The following is an 18360-nucleotide window of genomic DNA, read 5'->3' on the forward strand; positions in this document are numbered from 1 at the left end:
TTTCCTTTTTTAATGTTTTCTGTTTATGGGAAACTTTGTGTATCCAGAGAGGGGTGGACTGATAAGCAGGCGACAGCTGGAGTTTGAGACAGCGTTGCCCGAGCTACAGTCTACTTTTAACTTTGAATTATTTACTTACAAGAGACCAACCTTGATGAGATTCGAAAAAAGGAGGGGCACGTCAAGCAGCAAATCTCGGATGATCTTCTTCGCCACAGAACTCTTCAAAACAAATCAAGGTAAAGAAAATTTTGAAAAAATGTAAAACGGTAAAAGAAATTGGATAAGCGCTTACAAGTAACTGTCGTCCTAAATCTCTCCTAATATTTTTGTTTTTTTAAAAGATAGATCTTAACAAATTTCTGAAATAAAGAAAACAGATATTTATTAATAAAGATAGAACTACTACTACAAAAAGTGATTAATAACTCTACTATAAATATACACTGATACTCCTCAAGTATATACACATTTAAATCTACTAAAAATCTGTCTAAAATCTTTGCTAACTTAAACATCAGAATCTCTTGCAGGTACCAATCTCATCTCTCCACGAAAAACTCGGACGGTGGCACCTTGGTACAAGAACAAGTCGGACGCTGGCCCACAAGGAGTTTGGACCTCACGTCCAGACCCAAATTAACGTTTCAGGTAACCTTCAGAAGACGTACCTTTACTTATAGAAATTAGAAATTAGAAATCAGAAATTAATGGAAGACTTGTCTCAGTTTTTCACAACCAAAACCTTTTGTATCCCTAATATGCGAGTTGAATTGCAACTTTTCTGATGGGAAAAGAGTTGCTGAGGCAGCTTTGATATATTGCGGACAGACGTACTAAAGTCACTATTTATATTTGAGTATGGCGCCCAATAAACCCTAAGATCCAAATAAAAATAATATTTAAAGTACAAAAAGATAATATCTCGTTTTATTCTTATTGAATCCAAATCAAAAGTAATTATAACTTATTTAATTTAACATTTATAACAACAAATAAGATCACTATTGTATAAATTATTTAATTTGAAGTAGTATAATTTGTGATTATAATTAATATATGTCTTCTCTAAAAACAAATTAAGAAATTAAATAATTTCCTAACAAAAATATACTTTAAAAAATACCAATTGAAAAAAATTCAAAAAAATATAAATTATTGTTAACTAAAATATTAAAAAACATTAACCATTCTAAACTTTATAGATTGATTTTTTAGTAATCAAATTAAATATCAATCTAATAAAGAAGATTTAAATACGATAACCACAACAAAGGAGATTTAAATATTATAATATATATATATATTGGTTATTTTGTAATCAGAATATAGATAAATATAACAAATTAGAATGACCATAGAATCCAGCCGAAGCCCAGGAGGCACACCAGTATAATATGTAATCATATTACAAATATACACAAAAGGGATAAGAAATTGAAAAGAAAAAATCAACATATTTGTGGCACGTGTTTTAAAGGCTAATTTGAGTCTTCACATATCGATTTTTGACTGAAATTTGTTATCCTAAAGCTACAAATTTTTAATTGAGTGTAAATCTTAAATCTTCATTTCTTTCTAAATCTTGCTCGTGAGACATCGACTTAAGCGTATGCCACAATCATTTTAATCAAGGGAATGGCCAAGTCAACGTAGTAAATCCACATGGTTATCCCTACATTGTGCTCGTAGTCATATTTGTTTCATAAGATGAGAGATATGGCATGGACCTTCCGCTTCTTTGCAATCCAAAGAGAAGAGAAGATCGAAACGACTCATGACCAAGTGGTACCGGCCTGTCTGGCAACTCAGGAATGTCAATATCACCCTCCAACATCTTCATTGCCTCAGCAATGGTAGGCCTAAGCGCAACCATTGCATGACCACAAAGAATCCCAACAAGAACAAACCTTTCCATGATCTTCTCTGGCCCTTCTCCCCTTATTGACTCGTCAAGAATCTCCTCCGTCCGACCTGATTTCGCGAGCGTCCACGCCCAATCCGTGATCAAGACCACGTTTGAATTCGAATTCGTCGTGTCTAGTACCTTCCTCCCACTCATGATCTCTAAGATCACAATTCCAAAACTATACACATCACTCTTCTCTGTTAGTTGGCCGTATAGCGCGTACTCTGGCGCTAGATAACCGTATGTGCCAGCCACCCTTGTTGTGAGGTGAGACTGGCCTTCACTGCCCTGTTTTGCTAATCCGAAATCCGCCACTTTTGCTTTCATCTTGCTATCAAGAAGTATGTTGGTTGCTTTAATGTCGCGGTGATAAATAGGGGGTTTGATTTCGTAATGCAAATAAGCAAGCCCCTTAGCCACATCAAGAATTATGCTCTTCCTCTGTGGCCATGTTAGCCTATTAGCACCAGCAATGGACAATTGGTAACTGAGGCTGTCATTAGGCATATAATCATAAACCAGAAACCTCCTTTTACCTTTCAAGTTATCGCTCGTAACGCAACAACCCCGAAGAGCAAGAAGATTTCTATGCTTTATTTTGCTTATGATATCTACCTCATAGCAAAACTCCTCATCCCCTTTGCTTTCCAAGTTCAGAATCTCTTTAACCGCAACCAAAGTGCCGTCTGAAAGAGTCCCCTTGTACACTACCCCATCACCACCTTGACCAATCATATTCCTCTGTGAAAACTTGTTCGTGGCTCGTTCAAGCTCTGAAATATGAAACCATTTCGCCCCCGCATTAGGCAAAACGCTGTTCCTAACGCTGTTTTCGATTGACCTGTGATAAAGGTTCTCCCTCCTCCTCCTATCCCACTTTCTAAACAAAACAATCAGAACCGAGGTGAGAATAACACCACCAAGAGCACCCAATATCCCAAAAACCAATTTCAAAACTTGTTCCTTGTTCCACGACCCTTTCTTCGTGGACAATGGCAAGCCCAGAATGCAAGAAGCCGTGCCCAAATTGTCTGGACCAAACTGGTTAACAACACCAGCAGCATACAAGATTGTGAAGTAGAAGCATTTGGTCGAATTTGGGTCCTTTTGGTTCAAGTCTGCAGTGACCTTGAATCCCGCGTCCGTGCAAATGCTGCACTGCGTTTGGCCATTCATGTCGCCACTGCAAGAAGTGTCCAGTGGGGAGATTAACCCCACCTTCTGCTTCCAATCTTGGATGTTCTCAATCCCGGCACAACTCGAAGAATTCGAGACGAAATCCGAGTTCTGGAAGCATGTGGACACCATAGATGTGTTCAGCGATAAGGGTGAAAGCTTGGATCTGAAACAGTGAGAGCACCCAAAAATATTAATAATTTTGTTATTAACATCAAACTCAACAAAATTATTTTTATGACCGAGCTAATCATACATAATTTCTAATATTGATAAAAAAGTTCGTGCCTGACCTGAATTCGGATAAGCAAGATGCGGAAGTATTGTTATCCTGGAGTTGGAACTGGGAGGTTTGTTTGAGGTGTTGAGATAGTCCAATGCCGATAAGACTCAGCAGGGTTTGGCAGCAGTGTTGTGTGTCTATTGGGTCTCTGCATGTTGATGTGTCCCATGTTAAGGTGTCAACATAGTTGAGATCAAAGGGGCACGATGCTGATTCACTACCAGATACCAAAATGGTGAAGAGGAGGAGGAGGAGAAGAAGAAAGGACGCTATTTGGGTATCCATTTTTGTAGGTTTGCTATGAACAAATACGGGTTTTTTGGGACTCTGTATTGGACCCTTATAAATTATAACAGCAGCCAAGTTTCCACTTCAAAGAGAGGTGTCAACCATGGCGAGCTACTTGCTATGGTCAAATTTGCACGTTTTTGTTAGAGTATTATATTATACACTAGTGCACGACCCGTGCATCGCCCGGGTATGGCACAAAAATAATGAAAAACGTTAAATATATCATATATGTTAATTAAAACGGAAAGACATTAAATTAGTATTCAATTAATTTAAATAATAAATAATTATCCCTTGAATTCCATTATTAAATACAAAAAGAATAAATTTTATAGTGATGTAAATTATCTCTTTGTTTTTAAAATTTTTAACAATGGAATGATCAATCTGTTCAAAAAGTAAAGTAATGCCAACATTAACAATTATCCCTTTATAGGAACTTGCATCCTTTTCCATCTTGAAGAAGACCAACATTAACAATTCTTTGATAGTAAAGTAATGCAACTCAATAAGATGTCTGTCATTAGAAAGTCGAGCTTAGCACCACAAACGAAAAATAAACAAAGAAACACACATAGCAAGCAATGAAAACTTGACCAAATGTAAATATAGAGGCCAAACATGTGTCCCATGCTTCCTTATGTTGCCTATTTATTGAATGGCTAATTCATTCCTTATTTACATACAAACTGGCAAGATCTTCCAATGGATCTAGCCACAAAGATCGAATATGTGACATCCATTGACTTCAAGATATGTAAGTTCCTTGCATCCGGTAGCAATTGCTTCCAAACCCTTGCGACTTAGTATTAGATTCCTTAACTTCTTGCATCCCTTACCCAATGGCAAACAAATTCCTGAAATTAACCATTATTCAAAGAAAGGAGATTACTAACTAAAGCAGGAAAATAATGATAGAATTCTTAGCAGAATTCAGAATTTAACAATTGGAGACATGAGGAAAAATTGTGCAATTGCATGCAACACTTAAGGGTCATGCAAATGGAGCTAAATAAACAATATAGTTAAGCTTATAACTAAATGTGCTTGAACACTATCAAAGCAGTATCAACATTATAAATAACATGTTAAATCATATAATGATTGGTTGCATGATGATAGTTGAGAGACACAAAGCATCATATGGTACATGCAACATGGTTAATAATTTAATAAAAAATAGCAGCATTCATTTACATATATGGTGCATTCTTTCTAATTTACAATCTTCGGGATCTGATTATTCTTGCTTATAGTTTCATTCTTGACTATCTAGTTAAAAACAAAACCAGAAAACTTGTTGTCTCCATTCCTTATATTTTCCATTAGAGTAATAACTAAGAATGCAAGTCAAAACATAGGGTAGAAAAAGGTACATTCCAAAATTCTAAAGAGAAGTGGTATATTAGCAATACAAAATTTCTGCCAAAGAGCATACATCTTGTGATGATGAAGCAGTGACTACATATTGTTTTTTGTTTTCCTGCAACTCATCTCTTTACCTAAACATCCATACAATTAGTGAGGCTCTTTCCCCAAATCAAAATCAAGCACGCACCAAAAAAATTATCATCAACTACAAACCCAATCAATTAGTGAGACTTTAAGTAATAAACCAAACTGAAAGTGTGACCCATAAACCTTACAATGACAAAAATAAAAAACCTATAAAATAGATAATAAATCATCAATAATTTACCTCATTAGCAAGCTTCAAATACAGTATACCCTTGTAAAAATTTCAGATTCATCTAATGCATTTGGTCTTCAATCCATGTCCCTGGAATTTTAAACACATTATATGAAACTAAAAGAAATGAATCATAAGATAGTACTTACAATAATAATAATAATAATAATAATTTTATTTTATTTACCCACAAAAAAAGAAAGATTAAATAAAACTAAGTGCTAGCATCCATGTAAAAAGCAGCTTCAGGTGAGTAATTTTGTATCAACAATAAATGATTATCTTTGGCTCTTTTGGAGCTTATAAGAAGAACAAAAGGAACTCCCATTTTGAAGTAGAAGCGAGGTGGGCATTGTGCATACAAAAGCAGTTATACACCAAAATGCATTACGAACCATAAAGCTATCACAAACACTAACTGATGAGTGAGAAAGAGAGAGATAGAGAAAGTGACCTGAACAATGGAAAACTCCAAAATCCATTCACGCTTGAAAACGTAATGCAGACCAAAAGGTAGACCAATGAAGAAACCCTCAACTTTACCCTTCCAGTCACTCAAAACCCGTCACTGATTGCCCTAATGTAGTTGTGGATGCCGCAAAGAGCAAGAAAACTAACGAAACCCTGGCAGGGGCATTCCTTACAAGGTCTAACTTGTGTGTAAAAACATGCTTGGGCAAGTATAGTTCCATATGTTTGACCCTAAAACTTGTTAATAGCCATGGATAATAACACACACCAGAGAGGAAGAGCCCTTTCCTATGATTAAGATCATCTAACATTGCAATGACACTGTCACCAACTTCACATGCTACATAATACCACAAAAGTCATGTAAAATTATAAATATACATTAATAGAGCGGTAGTCAAAATAATAATGATAATAAGAGAAATACAATTATGGACGTTCAAAAGAGCATAGAATATTATATATCACCTAAGCAAGTCTTTTGAGAACTTCATAGCTCTAAATCATTAAGAAATATGAATAGCTATTTTTCTAGAAAACAGGATGCACAATGCACACAATGCAAAATGGTTGATCTCTAAAAACTCTCATTATGTAGAATAATAGGTTCACATAAATGGAAGAGTCTAGGAAAGAACTATCTTAATTCTATAGGAACAGAGGCTTTCAAAAGAAAAATTGAAAAAATAGTTTAAATGCATATATTTGCCAAACATAAAATTTTCAAGATAAAAGTCACCATCTCAACAAAAATTAGCTGAAAAAATATAGCATGTGTAGTTAGAGCGTGAATATACAATAATGAAAGCTAAAGCAGCAAAAAAAAAGCTTCATGATTTTTAAAAAAAAATAATAAATATTTACTCCAAAGTCCAAACCATAAATATTCAAACTTTGCACCAGCCAGATCCACCTCGTCGAACTAAAACATAACCACTGAAAGAAGAATATCAAATACTAATGTTGCAAAGCAATTGATACATATCATTAATATAAAAGGAGACAAAGTGGATAAAAAAACGTATGGGAGAGAGAGCTTAATTTTTCTGAATCCAAAATCATTAGGAATTGTGGTGCAGAATTCTCTATAGTAAACAAAGAACTCAATTAAGGAATGGCAATCCGATATTTTAAAGCAAAATTATATCCCTCAAATGAAAAAAATTAAGTCATAATATATAGGCAAATCAATACCCAACTCTTTGAAAAGAAAATAAACAGGAGAAGGCACATGATTTCAACAAAAATGAAAAAGAAAAAAGAGCATAGAACACTAAGTACAACGAAAAAAAAAAGTGCATAGAACATTAAGTACAACGAAATACTGAATCTTCTTACTCACGTAATTGCTCAGGGGCTCTCCTATCAGATTTATCAGTCACACAAGCAAGTTTTTTGAGAACTTCATAGTCCTAAATCATTTAAGAAATATAAATAGTTATTTTTCTAGAAAACAGGATGCACAGTGCCAGCAATGCAAAATGGTTGATCTCTAAACTCTCATTATGTAAAATAATAGGTTCTCATAAATTAAAGAGTTTAAGAAAGAACTATCTTAACTCTATAGGAACAGAGGCTTTCGAAAGAAAAATTGTAAAAATGGTTTAAATGCATATATTTGCCAAATATATAATTTTTTTAAGATACAGAGACAAATTCACCATCTCAACAAACCATTATTCAAACTTTGCGCCAGCCAAATCTACCTCATCGAACTAAAACATAACCACTGAAAGAAGAATATCAAATCCACCTCTATCCAAGCAATTGATGGCAATGTTCTTACTATAGAAGCATTCAAATTGAAATAAAACTGGAAAAGGTAAAAGAGAACAAAATAAAACAGATCAAATTCAAAAAATAAATAAATAAATGTGAATTAAATGTATATTATAATAGCAGTCATCCACAAAACGGAAAGTTGAAAGTCCCATTGCTCTTTAGCAATTTGAAGAAAGAAACTGGTGGTTTATTCTTGGTAACTTAAGGTAAAGCTTCTTGATCATAGCTTGAACCCTGCTGAAATAACTAAATGACAAAAGAACAAACTAAAAAATACCAAAAAAGAACAAACCAACAAAAACCCCATAAATAAATGACAACTATCAGTAGATTAATTGGGAAAATAAATTACCACTTATTTGTGATTCCTTCTAATAGTTTTCTTAGTAGAATTCTTCATACCCATGGATCTTGTCTTCATATTGCACTATCGAGAAGCCTTTGCAGCTTTGCTGTCTGGTAACATACCCATTTTCATTGTTAGAAAGTTCTGGTTGTTAGAAATCAGATCCCAAATAATTTTAATAAAATCAACATATATCAAATGGAACCATCAAATAAACATTAAGCAAAATATCTACCAAAATTCACTGAGAACCATGACCTCCACTATATTTGTGCTTGTACATAATGGGGTGAACCTGAAAAAAGAAAATAATGCAAATAAGAACATTTAAAAGAGAGAAACGGCAGAATCCAAACCCACCAATAATCTCTATTGCTAACACCATGACTCATACGACACTAAATGAGAAACCTCTTGTCTAGTAGATCCAATCAGTTCAAAGGATTCTAAATCCCAAATTTTAGTGTACTGTCTGCTGACCCCGCAATACAATTTGTGATATTCAAAAGCTTAAGAATAAACATCGAGACTTTCAATCTTTAGGCATCATGTCACAATTAAGTTAACCAAAATTAGAGGGAAAAAATATATGTATAATGCCAAGTCCACACAAATACATATTATGCTTAGTATGAAAAGTTAATTTGCGAGTGGTCCATACATTTGCACTTTCTACGTCGGTGATATATGTTTGGGGGACTGCATTGAAATAAAAAAATAAATTGGCTTCTTATTTAATTAGATCTGTATATAGAGAAGAGAAATTTGCCATATCTAGTAAAATATTTAGATAGTACATGTACTAATTTGCCATATCTAATAAGATATTTAGATAGTACATGTACTAAGATTGACAATAGTAGAATAATAAAGTAGTGAATACACCTTGAATTATGTACTTCTGCTGATAATGGATTTAGATACTGAAAGCACCCACCACTGTTAGTATAGAAAAAGTTTTCTTAAAAGAAAAAGAATTAACTAAAATAAGAAAACATACTAAGCTGAATTTAAGTCTTCAACTCTATTATCATTAATACTATATAAATTGATGTTCAATGCTTGGTTAACATATAAGTTGACTACATGTATAGGGTGCATCCCATATCTATCCTTAAACTCTAAGAAAACATAAAATTTGAATACAATCCTATGTAAATTTAGACTGTCATCTTTTAAAATAAATAGAATTTAATTAGATGGTAAATGAAGACTACCATCATGTGTTGTTCCCCACTTCCCCCACCTTGTACACCAAACCAATTTATTTAAAAAAAATCACGATGGCTAAGATCACAATTTATTTCAATTGCAAGGAATATAACAAAGAGATCCTTCTTACATATTGGCATATTGCCATTGCTCACTCCCAAATACCGAACCAATCTCTGTATTTCTGCTGCATGCTCTGCTGCTTCAATACCCGTTTTTATATCAGACTCGGAAACTATCTCAAGCAAAGGTGCCTTGCTCTACTTAGATCAACCATTCAACCTACCATGAAAACACCAGAAACTTCAACACTCTTTTATCATGGATAGAGGTGGTTGAGCAAATTATGTGTGATCTAACCATGAAATAACTAAAGGTAGTCGAGGGATTGTCCAAATATAGATGTGTTAAAAAAATATGTAACTCAGTACAACAGATGCACAACAAATAAAAACAACATATTAAGCACTAACGTTAGAAATAACTAAAGTTCCAAAAAAGAAGAAAAAAGGACTACATGTAGATACCAAACTCCATGATCAAAGCTCAAAAGGAGATACCGAACCATGTTTCACAGACAGCTGATTTGATTTTGTTGTTTAATACTGCAGCTCCCAGTATTAGAGAGCGAGAGAAAGAGTGATGAGAAGAAACAATTGGAAAACATGATTTGTGAGGATAATGAAAATGAACATATACAAATGATTTTTTTTTTCAAATTAATTTTTAATTCAAAATTTAAATTTTGAAATAATAAAATTTGTAGATTAAACAAATAATAATCATTTACATGATTTATCTAATTAATTAATTAAAACAAAAAATAATAATAACCATGAACGCCGATTAGATCTCACGGCTCTGTTCTGCTGTGCTTTCGGCTTTCATAGTCTCACTGCATGTGCTCTCTATGAACGCCACTTAGTACTTTCCAACTATATGCTTTCTTCCGCTGCTTCCTCCTCTGTATCCATCACCACACATGGATAGTTACCACGAACTCCACCACACCCACTGCGACCACCACGTCATACCATCGTCCACCACCACAGCAATCGGCACCTCATCCACCGCCGTAACCCTACGACCACCGCTGGCGTTGCCTCCACCGCCATGACTCCCCTGAAGTTTGGAGCCACCAGGTACAATGACATCCTCTGCCTTGGTGAGTACATGAACTTTATAACCTCCATCTCCAACTTAGATTAGGAACAGGAAGAAGAAACGAACGGAAGAAGGGAAGAAAAAAAAAAGAGGAGGAACTGACGATGAAGGAGAAGAATCAAAGAAGAAGAGGAGGAAGAGAGAAAAATGAAACAGAGAATGGAGAACGTAGATGATGGAAAATTGGGAATGAATTCCTTTTTTAATTGATTTTGAATTCGAAATTTGAAATTTCAGGGGAGTTTGTACATGTAAAGTAGGCACGATGTTCAGAAGAGTAATGGAATGCGGATGATTTGATCATGGGGTATCTATAAATATATAATAGTTAACTAGCCAAACAGTCAAATGACACACTATTTGGCACTGTTAAATAGTTTCTAAGATATTGACAGGTGTTCCCAAACTTTTCTAGCCGAATGAAGAATGTAGCATTGTTTTGCACAATAGTTCTTCACGCAATGGAAGAGTAATTGAGCATACTGGAATAATTTGAGCGGGATCCATGGCAAATTTTGGGCGCAATTCTTCAAAAATTTTCAAATTTCAATTCTTTTTCAAATTTTGAGCACACTATTTCTGGCTTTCTCTCTCCTTTACCCACAAAAATCAGAATCACTCTCTTTCCTTCGACGCTCTTTCTCTTTTTCTCTCTTCTCTGATCGTCCTCTTCATTTTTATCTTCATCTTAGCATCCGGAAATTGTGTTCCAAGTCACGAGAGACGGCTGGTCAGTGCTGCAGTTACGAGAGCGTCTGGCAAAGAACAAAGAAGACACGGCATGGGTTCCGAATCTGTTTCCGACGAGTAGCAGAGATGAAAAACAATAAGTTAGAGGTAATGGTGGCTATTGATACAGCTTCAGGTAGAAAGAACAGTGGCAGGGTTTAGAGTGTTGCTGCCATCAATGAAGAAGGAGCAGTTGACAACAATTTCAGGACACCGATCAAGAGAATGGAGAGCTCTGAGATCCATATCCCATCCATATTATTTGCAGAGGTCATTTTTTCTTTTTTAAAAGTAGAATTTTTTTTCTTTTTTCTTTTTAATAAAATTACAAAAAATGTCGTTAGGGTTCGAGATGCAAGCAAAGGAATCGCCAGAGGAAGGTGTGATGGTTTCGGCAAGCGTTCCAGCACCGGAACACCAGAAACCGAGGCTGGATCCGTTCGCGGGTACTCCACAGGGATGATCGTCCTGGTTTATGGCCGTCGCGGATATGCCGACGAAGCGACTAGACTCCCCCCGCACCAACAACACCTTTGAGAAGCTCGCTAAGGTTTAATTTCTTTAAACAACCACCATATTTTTGCATCCATATTGAATTCTTACATTAGTGTCAAGTTGAATGCCCTCCCAGAGATGTTACATGTATAGGTAGCATGTCTTTACAACATGGGATTTGTTGATTTTGTAGTTTGTTTTGATTAATTTGTCTACATAAAGTAAATTCCAGCTTCTATTGTTTTATTCGGTTGCAACTTCACAGGCATTAATTTTTGTTCTTTTTTTCAAGGTATTATAAAATTATAGGTTCTTTCTATAACTATTATACTATCCTGTCAAAGCTGCCAGGGGAAGGCATGAATTTTGAGCCTGACAACAGCTCTGAATTTCTTCCAAATGCTACAATTGAGGTTTGTACCAATTAGCTATAGCATATGCTTAATTAATTTTATATAGCATATACAAATTTTAACATTCAAACAACCTAGGTTGCAGGCTTAATACAGAAGAAGGCATGGTGTGTTATTATGTTTTTACTAATGTTCATTAGAAATCATTCAAACTCATTATGTGATGCCATAATAGTTGAATAGACCTTTTCTTGATCTGCATTTGAAAGTGCATCTATTTACATGCCCCCATTGAATTATTAAATTGCATAGATAATAGAGAACTTATCTAATATATTGTTTTCTTTCATTACTTAATGTCAAGTTTTAGTTTCTTATGAGTGCAGTTTTAATAAATCTTTTGATTGTTGATCAGGGTGGTTGTTAACTTTTCAAAACTATTACTAAATTATCCTTTATTTTGTAATTTTTTTTTTGTCTTTTATACACATATTTTGAGGACTCAATTATATGAAAAACGAAGAAGAATAAGAAAATGGAAATATCCATAGTACTCTATCATCTATGTAGATAATTTCATGTGTTGGTTGTTGATGACAGCCTCATATATGGGAAGCTTATTGAAAGAGTACTGTGAACCTCTTCTTGCCAAGATACAACAAACTATGATAAGGTAATTGTTTTAAGTTGAATTATGCAATTCCATTTTTTGTTAAACAAGTTTTTGGCTATTGTATAATGCATGATTTTTTTTTTCATTTTTAATTTCTGTAAACTATAGAATTTGAAACTTCTTGATTTTGAAATTTGATCTTAGCAGGCTTAAAATCCAGCCTATTATGATTGCATCTGCTCCGTTAGCGTCAAAAGTCTTTAGTGCCTTCAAACAAAAGTTTCATGGTGGTGTTGTCCAAGAGGTAAATACATTATCTATTTTGTTAACATGAGAATAATCATCTATTGTTTATTTAGAAAGGAATCATCTCAATTATTATAGAGGAACGTCTTTCCAAGGATATCCCTCATTAGATTATATTATTTACGTTGTTTTTGTGCTTTCCACATTCCATTATCCCTCATTTTTTACTACAAATAGAGGAGAAATAGATTTTGTGAAATGCAGCTTTTAGAATTCTAATTGCTTTTGCTTGACCCAATAAGTTTGAAAATAAAACATGGTGTTTTAACTGTACCGTATATTCTTTCCTTCTACCCATTAAGTTGAAAATTTTTCATTTCAAATTTTAGTGGCTTTTGTGGGATTAAGTTTTTGTTGCAAACTTATTTATTTTGATGTAAATATGTTTTTGTGATTTTTGGATTGAGATGATCTGTGAGTATGATCCTGTTATCCTTCACTATTGTTGACCTTTTCCCATGCTTGATTTGGATTTGTTTTTAGTTTGTGATCTATATTTATTGCTTATTTGTTTATTTGTTTTCTTTTTACTCTCAAAATCTTTGTAAGATAAGAAGGCAAATTAAGATGCGAAGAAAATATACATTTCTTACAAAAATAAACATGATTTTTTTCACTCATCAATTTACCATTTTTGCTTTAGAATATATTTGCTACTAAAGTCATAATTTTTTATATGATTGTAGGCATCATTTTTCTTTCATAATTTCTTACAGTCAGAAAATATACAGAGATAGTAATCAATAATGAATTGCTTTATATTATGGCAGTTTCAAAGACATCATAGCCAGGCACAATTTGCAGAAGCATTGTATGGTGATCTGACATGGTATAAGATTTTAATCATTGCATGGATTAATGCTGATTTTAGAGAGTTATTTGATACAGTACAGACAAACTCTCTTTCAACAAGAATTCTGAAGGTTTGTCTTTGGAAGGTTTTTGTCGTCGCACACTCTCTCACACTTTCACTGCATTGAATTGCTATTCCTGTTGCTTTTTCTGCGTTGAGATGCATTTGGTTGAGAAACCTCGAGCTTGAGCTAAATGATGATTTTAATTGCATGTTTCTTTGTGTATCGTTTTCTTCAATTTTTTTAGGAAAGAATATTCATGATTGACGAATCGAGCTGTGTTTTTTTCTTCTCTGCCGTTAAATATTTTTTTCATTGAAATGCAGCGTCTTGAGTAAAATATTAACAAAGTTTATACTGTATGAGAAGGCCAAGAAACTAGCGTTTATAGATTTTCTCACATTGTCGATGATTTTGTTTGATTTCCTTTTCTTTTATTTGGTGATATAAGCTTCAGGTTTCCATCAAGATCCCCTTTTCTGGAAGAGCGTAGTGGCAGAATGGTGTGCTACACTTGAAGAGGAGAAGATTAGGAGATCTCGATGTCGGCAATGGTGGAATGACGCGACAAATGAGGGGAGCACACAAACAAGCTTTTGTGGTTTGAAGTCACTCCCTGAAAGCATCATCAGAATGAGTTTCCATCAGTTCCTCCTGTAAACTCAGCTTACTCTATCCAGTCAGATGCATTTGAAAATGAATCATATCAAAGCTCCCCAAAGTACCCTAGCAGATATAGGTATTATTCTATCATTTCATTTTTGGATTTTGATTAAATTTTATTTTACTTTTTTGTATCGTCTTTGGTACTCTTGATATTTCTATTTATTTGGGTTTGATTCCTGTAGTCAGCAGCCCTTATTCTATAACATATAAAGAAAGAATAAGCATTTGTATGTTATATTCATTTCATTTTAACTAATTGATTCCAAGACTAACATAACAGTGTTTCGGATTTGCTCCCACCATCACATTGTTAGAAATTCTTCATTTGGTATGTGAATGCTCTCATCACTAACACTTTACATATGCCAATATAAATTTTCTCAAAAGATGTTTTGAGTTTTTAATTTATTAGCTCGAATTGGTTTGAATAAAAAGGATTTGTTTTTGGAAATTCTATAAGAGATAATTTTGGAGTAATGAAGATCATGAAGTAATGCAAAAAATAATTCTGCAAGAGATAATTTTTTCAAGGTTCTGTGTTTGTGTTTTACAACTAATTAAAATTAGTGTAGCTGCTCAGTTTTTTATCTTTTCAATTTGTTCTTCATTTGGTCAAAATTTGTTCTCCTGCAGATCATGGATACCCTTTCGGTTTCACCTAATAAACTCTGAGATCTTAATTCTTAAATATTATGATCAGTACGTACAAGCTTCAAAATCTTCTTATTTATGGTCTTTAAAGAACATGATAATATCAGTGTAATACAACTGCCCAACTCAGGTTAGATACACATGTTTGCATATCCTTTATCTGGGTTGAACTGCCAATATGATTGCCTAACTTGCGTAAATGATTCTTTTGTGTTCATTATTTAATGTGGAATAGTTTTTATGTCAATTTCAGAGAGAGAAAGAGATGTAGATGACTAAAATAAGAGCAAATAGTATCATTTAATTTGTCGAATTCTGTTACTTTTTTTCTTATTTTGACTAAAAATTGTTTTCTTAAAATTTTAATGACTTTCTTTCTCATTCCTTAGATTGAGTGTAGTTCTTTTTGAAAAGCTTTGTATACTTTGCTATACATGCTGTGCTTTAGTGTTAAGTTATCTTTCAGTCTTCAGATGGCCCTTTTTATCTTTTTCTGTTTTTATTAATTTTAATGGCCGAATGTATAGTAGGTGCACTAATTGTTTCAACTCCTCAAGATATTTCATTAATGTTGATGGTCCAATATGTGGTGTTGCTACATATTTATTAAAAGTTGAATAGTTACTTTGGATCAGAATATACATGATCTCTTCCAATTTTTTGTTAACATGAGAATAATCATTTATTGTTTATTTAGAAAAGGGTAACATCGGGAATCATCTCAATTATTCTAGAGGAAAGTCTTTACATTTTTTGTTAATGAAAATTAATGCATTATTTATGTTGCTTTTGTGCTTTCCAAATTCCAATGATATCCCTCATTAAATTATATTATTTACGTTGTTTTTGTGCTTTCCACATTCCAAGGTTATCCCTCATTTTTTATGTTGTTATCACAGAGGAACATTGTGCATTGAATTAGACTCACAATAGCTTAGTAGTCACTAGAATCACTACTTTTCTTGGCAAATGATATTTGAGAAAAGAAAAATCTCATTGATTTAGTGTGTATATATATGTCAACTCTTAACAATAAGTACTCAAAGTGTTAAGGAGATAGTTTTTTTCGTATGCACTTATGTAGTATGCTTTTGTTTGTGTGAAGAAGAATCATTAAGAGTTCATAATAATTGTATTGATTCAAAATAAAATTATCCCTTTTAAACTAAAGATTTTTATTTGGCTTTTTTACTTTTGCAGAACTATTGCATGTGTTTCATGAACATCTTGGAGCTGGAGTAGAAGATGTCCCAGATTACATTTAATAATAACGGGAGGAGCTGGAGTAGAAGAGAAAGCATGGGTAGTTACCAGTCATCATGGTTGCTATTAAGCCACATTAAATATTAATAATCTTGAATAGACTTAATCTTTGTTTGAGCAAACACTTCAGGCTATGCTTGGAAATAAGAATAAATTTTGATGTACATCCAGTAGTGTATACACAAGATTGTATCATTGTATTGCTAAGTTGAATGTCTCACTAAATTAAAGCTAAATTTTAAATGCCATTACATTATTTAACACTGTGAGTTTTATATACTTAACAAAAGGTTATGTTATTATAAATAAGATTATACTTAAATTGTCTATTTTTGTTTCATGGTTTATTTTAAAAAAAAAAAATTATACGGTTTCAAATTTTGTTAGTTATTTTTTTATTGATTTTTTTCATTTATTCTGGCTAACATTGGATATAAAAGTTATTACAAAATTGTGTGTATTGTCTTTGTTTTATGTTCAATATGTTACAGCGAAAATTATTGGCTACTTATAGAATAGATGCATAAATTTAAGTTTTCTAAAAGCAAAGAAGGATATAGTAGAATAAAAGGATAGTTACATATTTATTTTTATGGAAATATATATTAATAAATACAGAAAAGACAAAAACATTCGTGAAAAAAAAACTTTTTTCAAAAGCCAAAATTCCGGAGAAAGTCTAAAAAAATATTCTTTTAAAGTCAAATTGTTTAGCTGTTGTAGTAGATGACATCAGAGAATAATATATAAAAAAAACAATCAAAAGATGAGTCTTTTATACAGAAAAATTGTAAATGGATATATATTTTTTTTATTAGGAGTTATGATTTCTTTTTATCATTTTTATTTTGTATCTTTTTTCTTGATAGTGTATTTGTTTGAGGCCATAAAAGTACTTTTAATCTACTCATGGCCAAAATCTTATTCCAAAAACAATAATAATTGATAATTTGACATAAAAGCAACTAAAACTTTTTCTTTCCTTTTTAATTTAATAAGCCTATTTTTTGTTTTATATATTTTTTCTGTTATAATTCTATTTAATTATTTTAATTTCCTGCAAATTAGCAATTACTCAAAATTTCATGATACAAATATAAAAAAGGTATTTTATGCTTTCTATTTTAGAAAAAAAATTTCCAATAATAACATAATCTGTTAATTTTCAATTAGTCACCTTTATTATTATGGCTTCTTTAAATGTATTACTCTTTTCTTATGCACACTAGCTAATTATGTAAACTATACTTAAATTATTAATTAGTTTAAAATTAAAGGAGCACTATTTAGTATATTAAACTCTTCTCAAATCCTATTAACATGATTTTTTTCATTTTATGCTGCCTTGGTTGGATTGCTTCCAAATATTTTAAATTTTTGTTAAATTATAATCTTTCTGTGCATTTATATTCCAACTTGATGCAAAAATGGAAAAATATTACTTAACAAAGCAGTGGATATTCATGGTTATTCATATTTTTCTCCAATTTTTCATTAGAGCATAGATCTAAATGACTGTGTCAATTTCTATCATCTTCTTATTTTTTATATTTCTTTTGTTTATTGTGTTTCCTTTATTGTTTACACTAATTTTGGAACCTTACATTTTTAATTAGAAGAAAGTACTAAAACATTCAACGGCTCCTTTTTTTATCTATGTTTTCTTTAATTTCACATCTTATTTATATTATGTCTTATTACTCTATGTTAAAATCGGTCAAAAGACCAGTTACACCATCCAAACACTACTATTACCCGCGCGTTTGCGCGGGGGCTTCTGCTAGTTATTGTAATAAAGATCATAGATAAAAAAATTTGAAAAAATCTAGAGGATGCCACATAGGAATTTCACTACTGAATAAACCTTCTTTTAAAGGATGGTTATAGGATAGGATAGGATTTATTTTTTGCAAGTTAAGTTGAAGTTAACTGTTATCGTTAGTATTTTTTTTCCTCTTTTGTTTGAAAGGATTATAGTGGCTCATTTTTTTTATATGCGAAGTCTCTGTATCTTGTGCTTGGTTATAGAGAATAAAGGTGTTAGATATGGATATGGGACAATTTTTTTTTTAAATATGAGGTGAACAAATTTAATCATTTAATTTT

The 18360-nt window shown here is 32.6% G+C and overlaps 2 protein-coding genes and 1 long non-coding RNA gene across 5 annotated transcripts; 1 reads left to right on the top strand and 2 right to left on the bottom strand.

The window, feature by feature from the left end:
• Window positions 1-635: 635 nt before the first annotated feature.
• On the top strand, window positions 636-14186 carry LOC130944201 (uncharacterized). Its single transcript, XM_057872395.1, has 6 exons — window positions 636-651; window positions 11900-11961; window positions 12502-12574; window positions 12722-12818; window positions 13591-13743; window positions 14126-14186. The coding sequence occupies exons 3-6, from the start codon at window positions 12510-12512 to the stop codon at window positions 14165-14167; spliced, it is 357 nt and encodes a 118-aa protein (XP_057728378.1). The 5' UTR covers window positions 636-651; window positions 11900-11961; window positions 12502-12509; the 3' UTR covers window positions 14168-14186.
• Window positions 1278-3692, bottom strand: LOC130944199 (probable receptor-like protein kinase At1g11050). Its single transcript, XM_057872394.1, has 2 exons — window positions 3379-3692; window positions 1278-3251 (listed from the first exon to the last, which is right to left on the bottom strand). Exons 1-2 carry the CDS (start codon window positions 3651-3653, stop codon window positions 1676-1678), a joined length of 1851 nt encoding a protein of 616 aa, XP_057728377.1. The 5' UTR covers window positions 3654-3692; the 3' UTR covers window positions 1278-1675.
• LOC130944203 (uncharacterized) lies at window positions 4394-10495 on the bottom strand. 3 transcript variants are annotated; one of them, XR_009071986.1, is made up of 9 exons: window positions 9995-10083; window positions 9678-9765; window positions 9291-9442; window positions 8184-8243; window positions 7955-8058; window positions 7163-7232; window positions 5804-6160; window positions 5359-5439; window positions 5051-5161 (listed from the first exon to the last, which is right to left on the bottom strand). It is a non-coding gene; the product is annotated as an uncharacterized LOC130944203 (long non-coding RNA). The 3 variants fall into 3 exon arrangements; XR_009071985.1 differs by lacking the exons at window positions 5051-5161; window positions 9678-9765 and adding an exon at window positions 4394-4516 and having other exon boundaries at window positions 9995-10493; XR_009071984.1 differs by lacking the exon at window positions 9678-9765 and having other exon boundaries at window positions 5064-5161; window positions 9995-10495.
• Window positions 14187-18360: the final 4174 nt, after the last annotated feature.

The sequence above is a fragment of the Arachis stenosperma genome, chromosome 8, assembly GCF_014773155.1.
Source record: "Arachis stenosperma cultivar V10309 chromosome 8, arast.V10309.gnm1.PFL2, whole genome shotgun sequence".
In the NCBI taxonomy this organism is placed as follows: domain Eukaryota; kingdom Viridiplantae; phylum Streptophyta; class Magnoliopsida; order Fabales; family Fabaceae; genus Arachis; species Arachis stenosperma.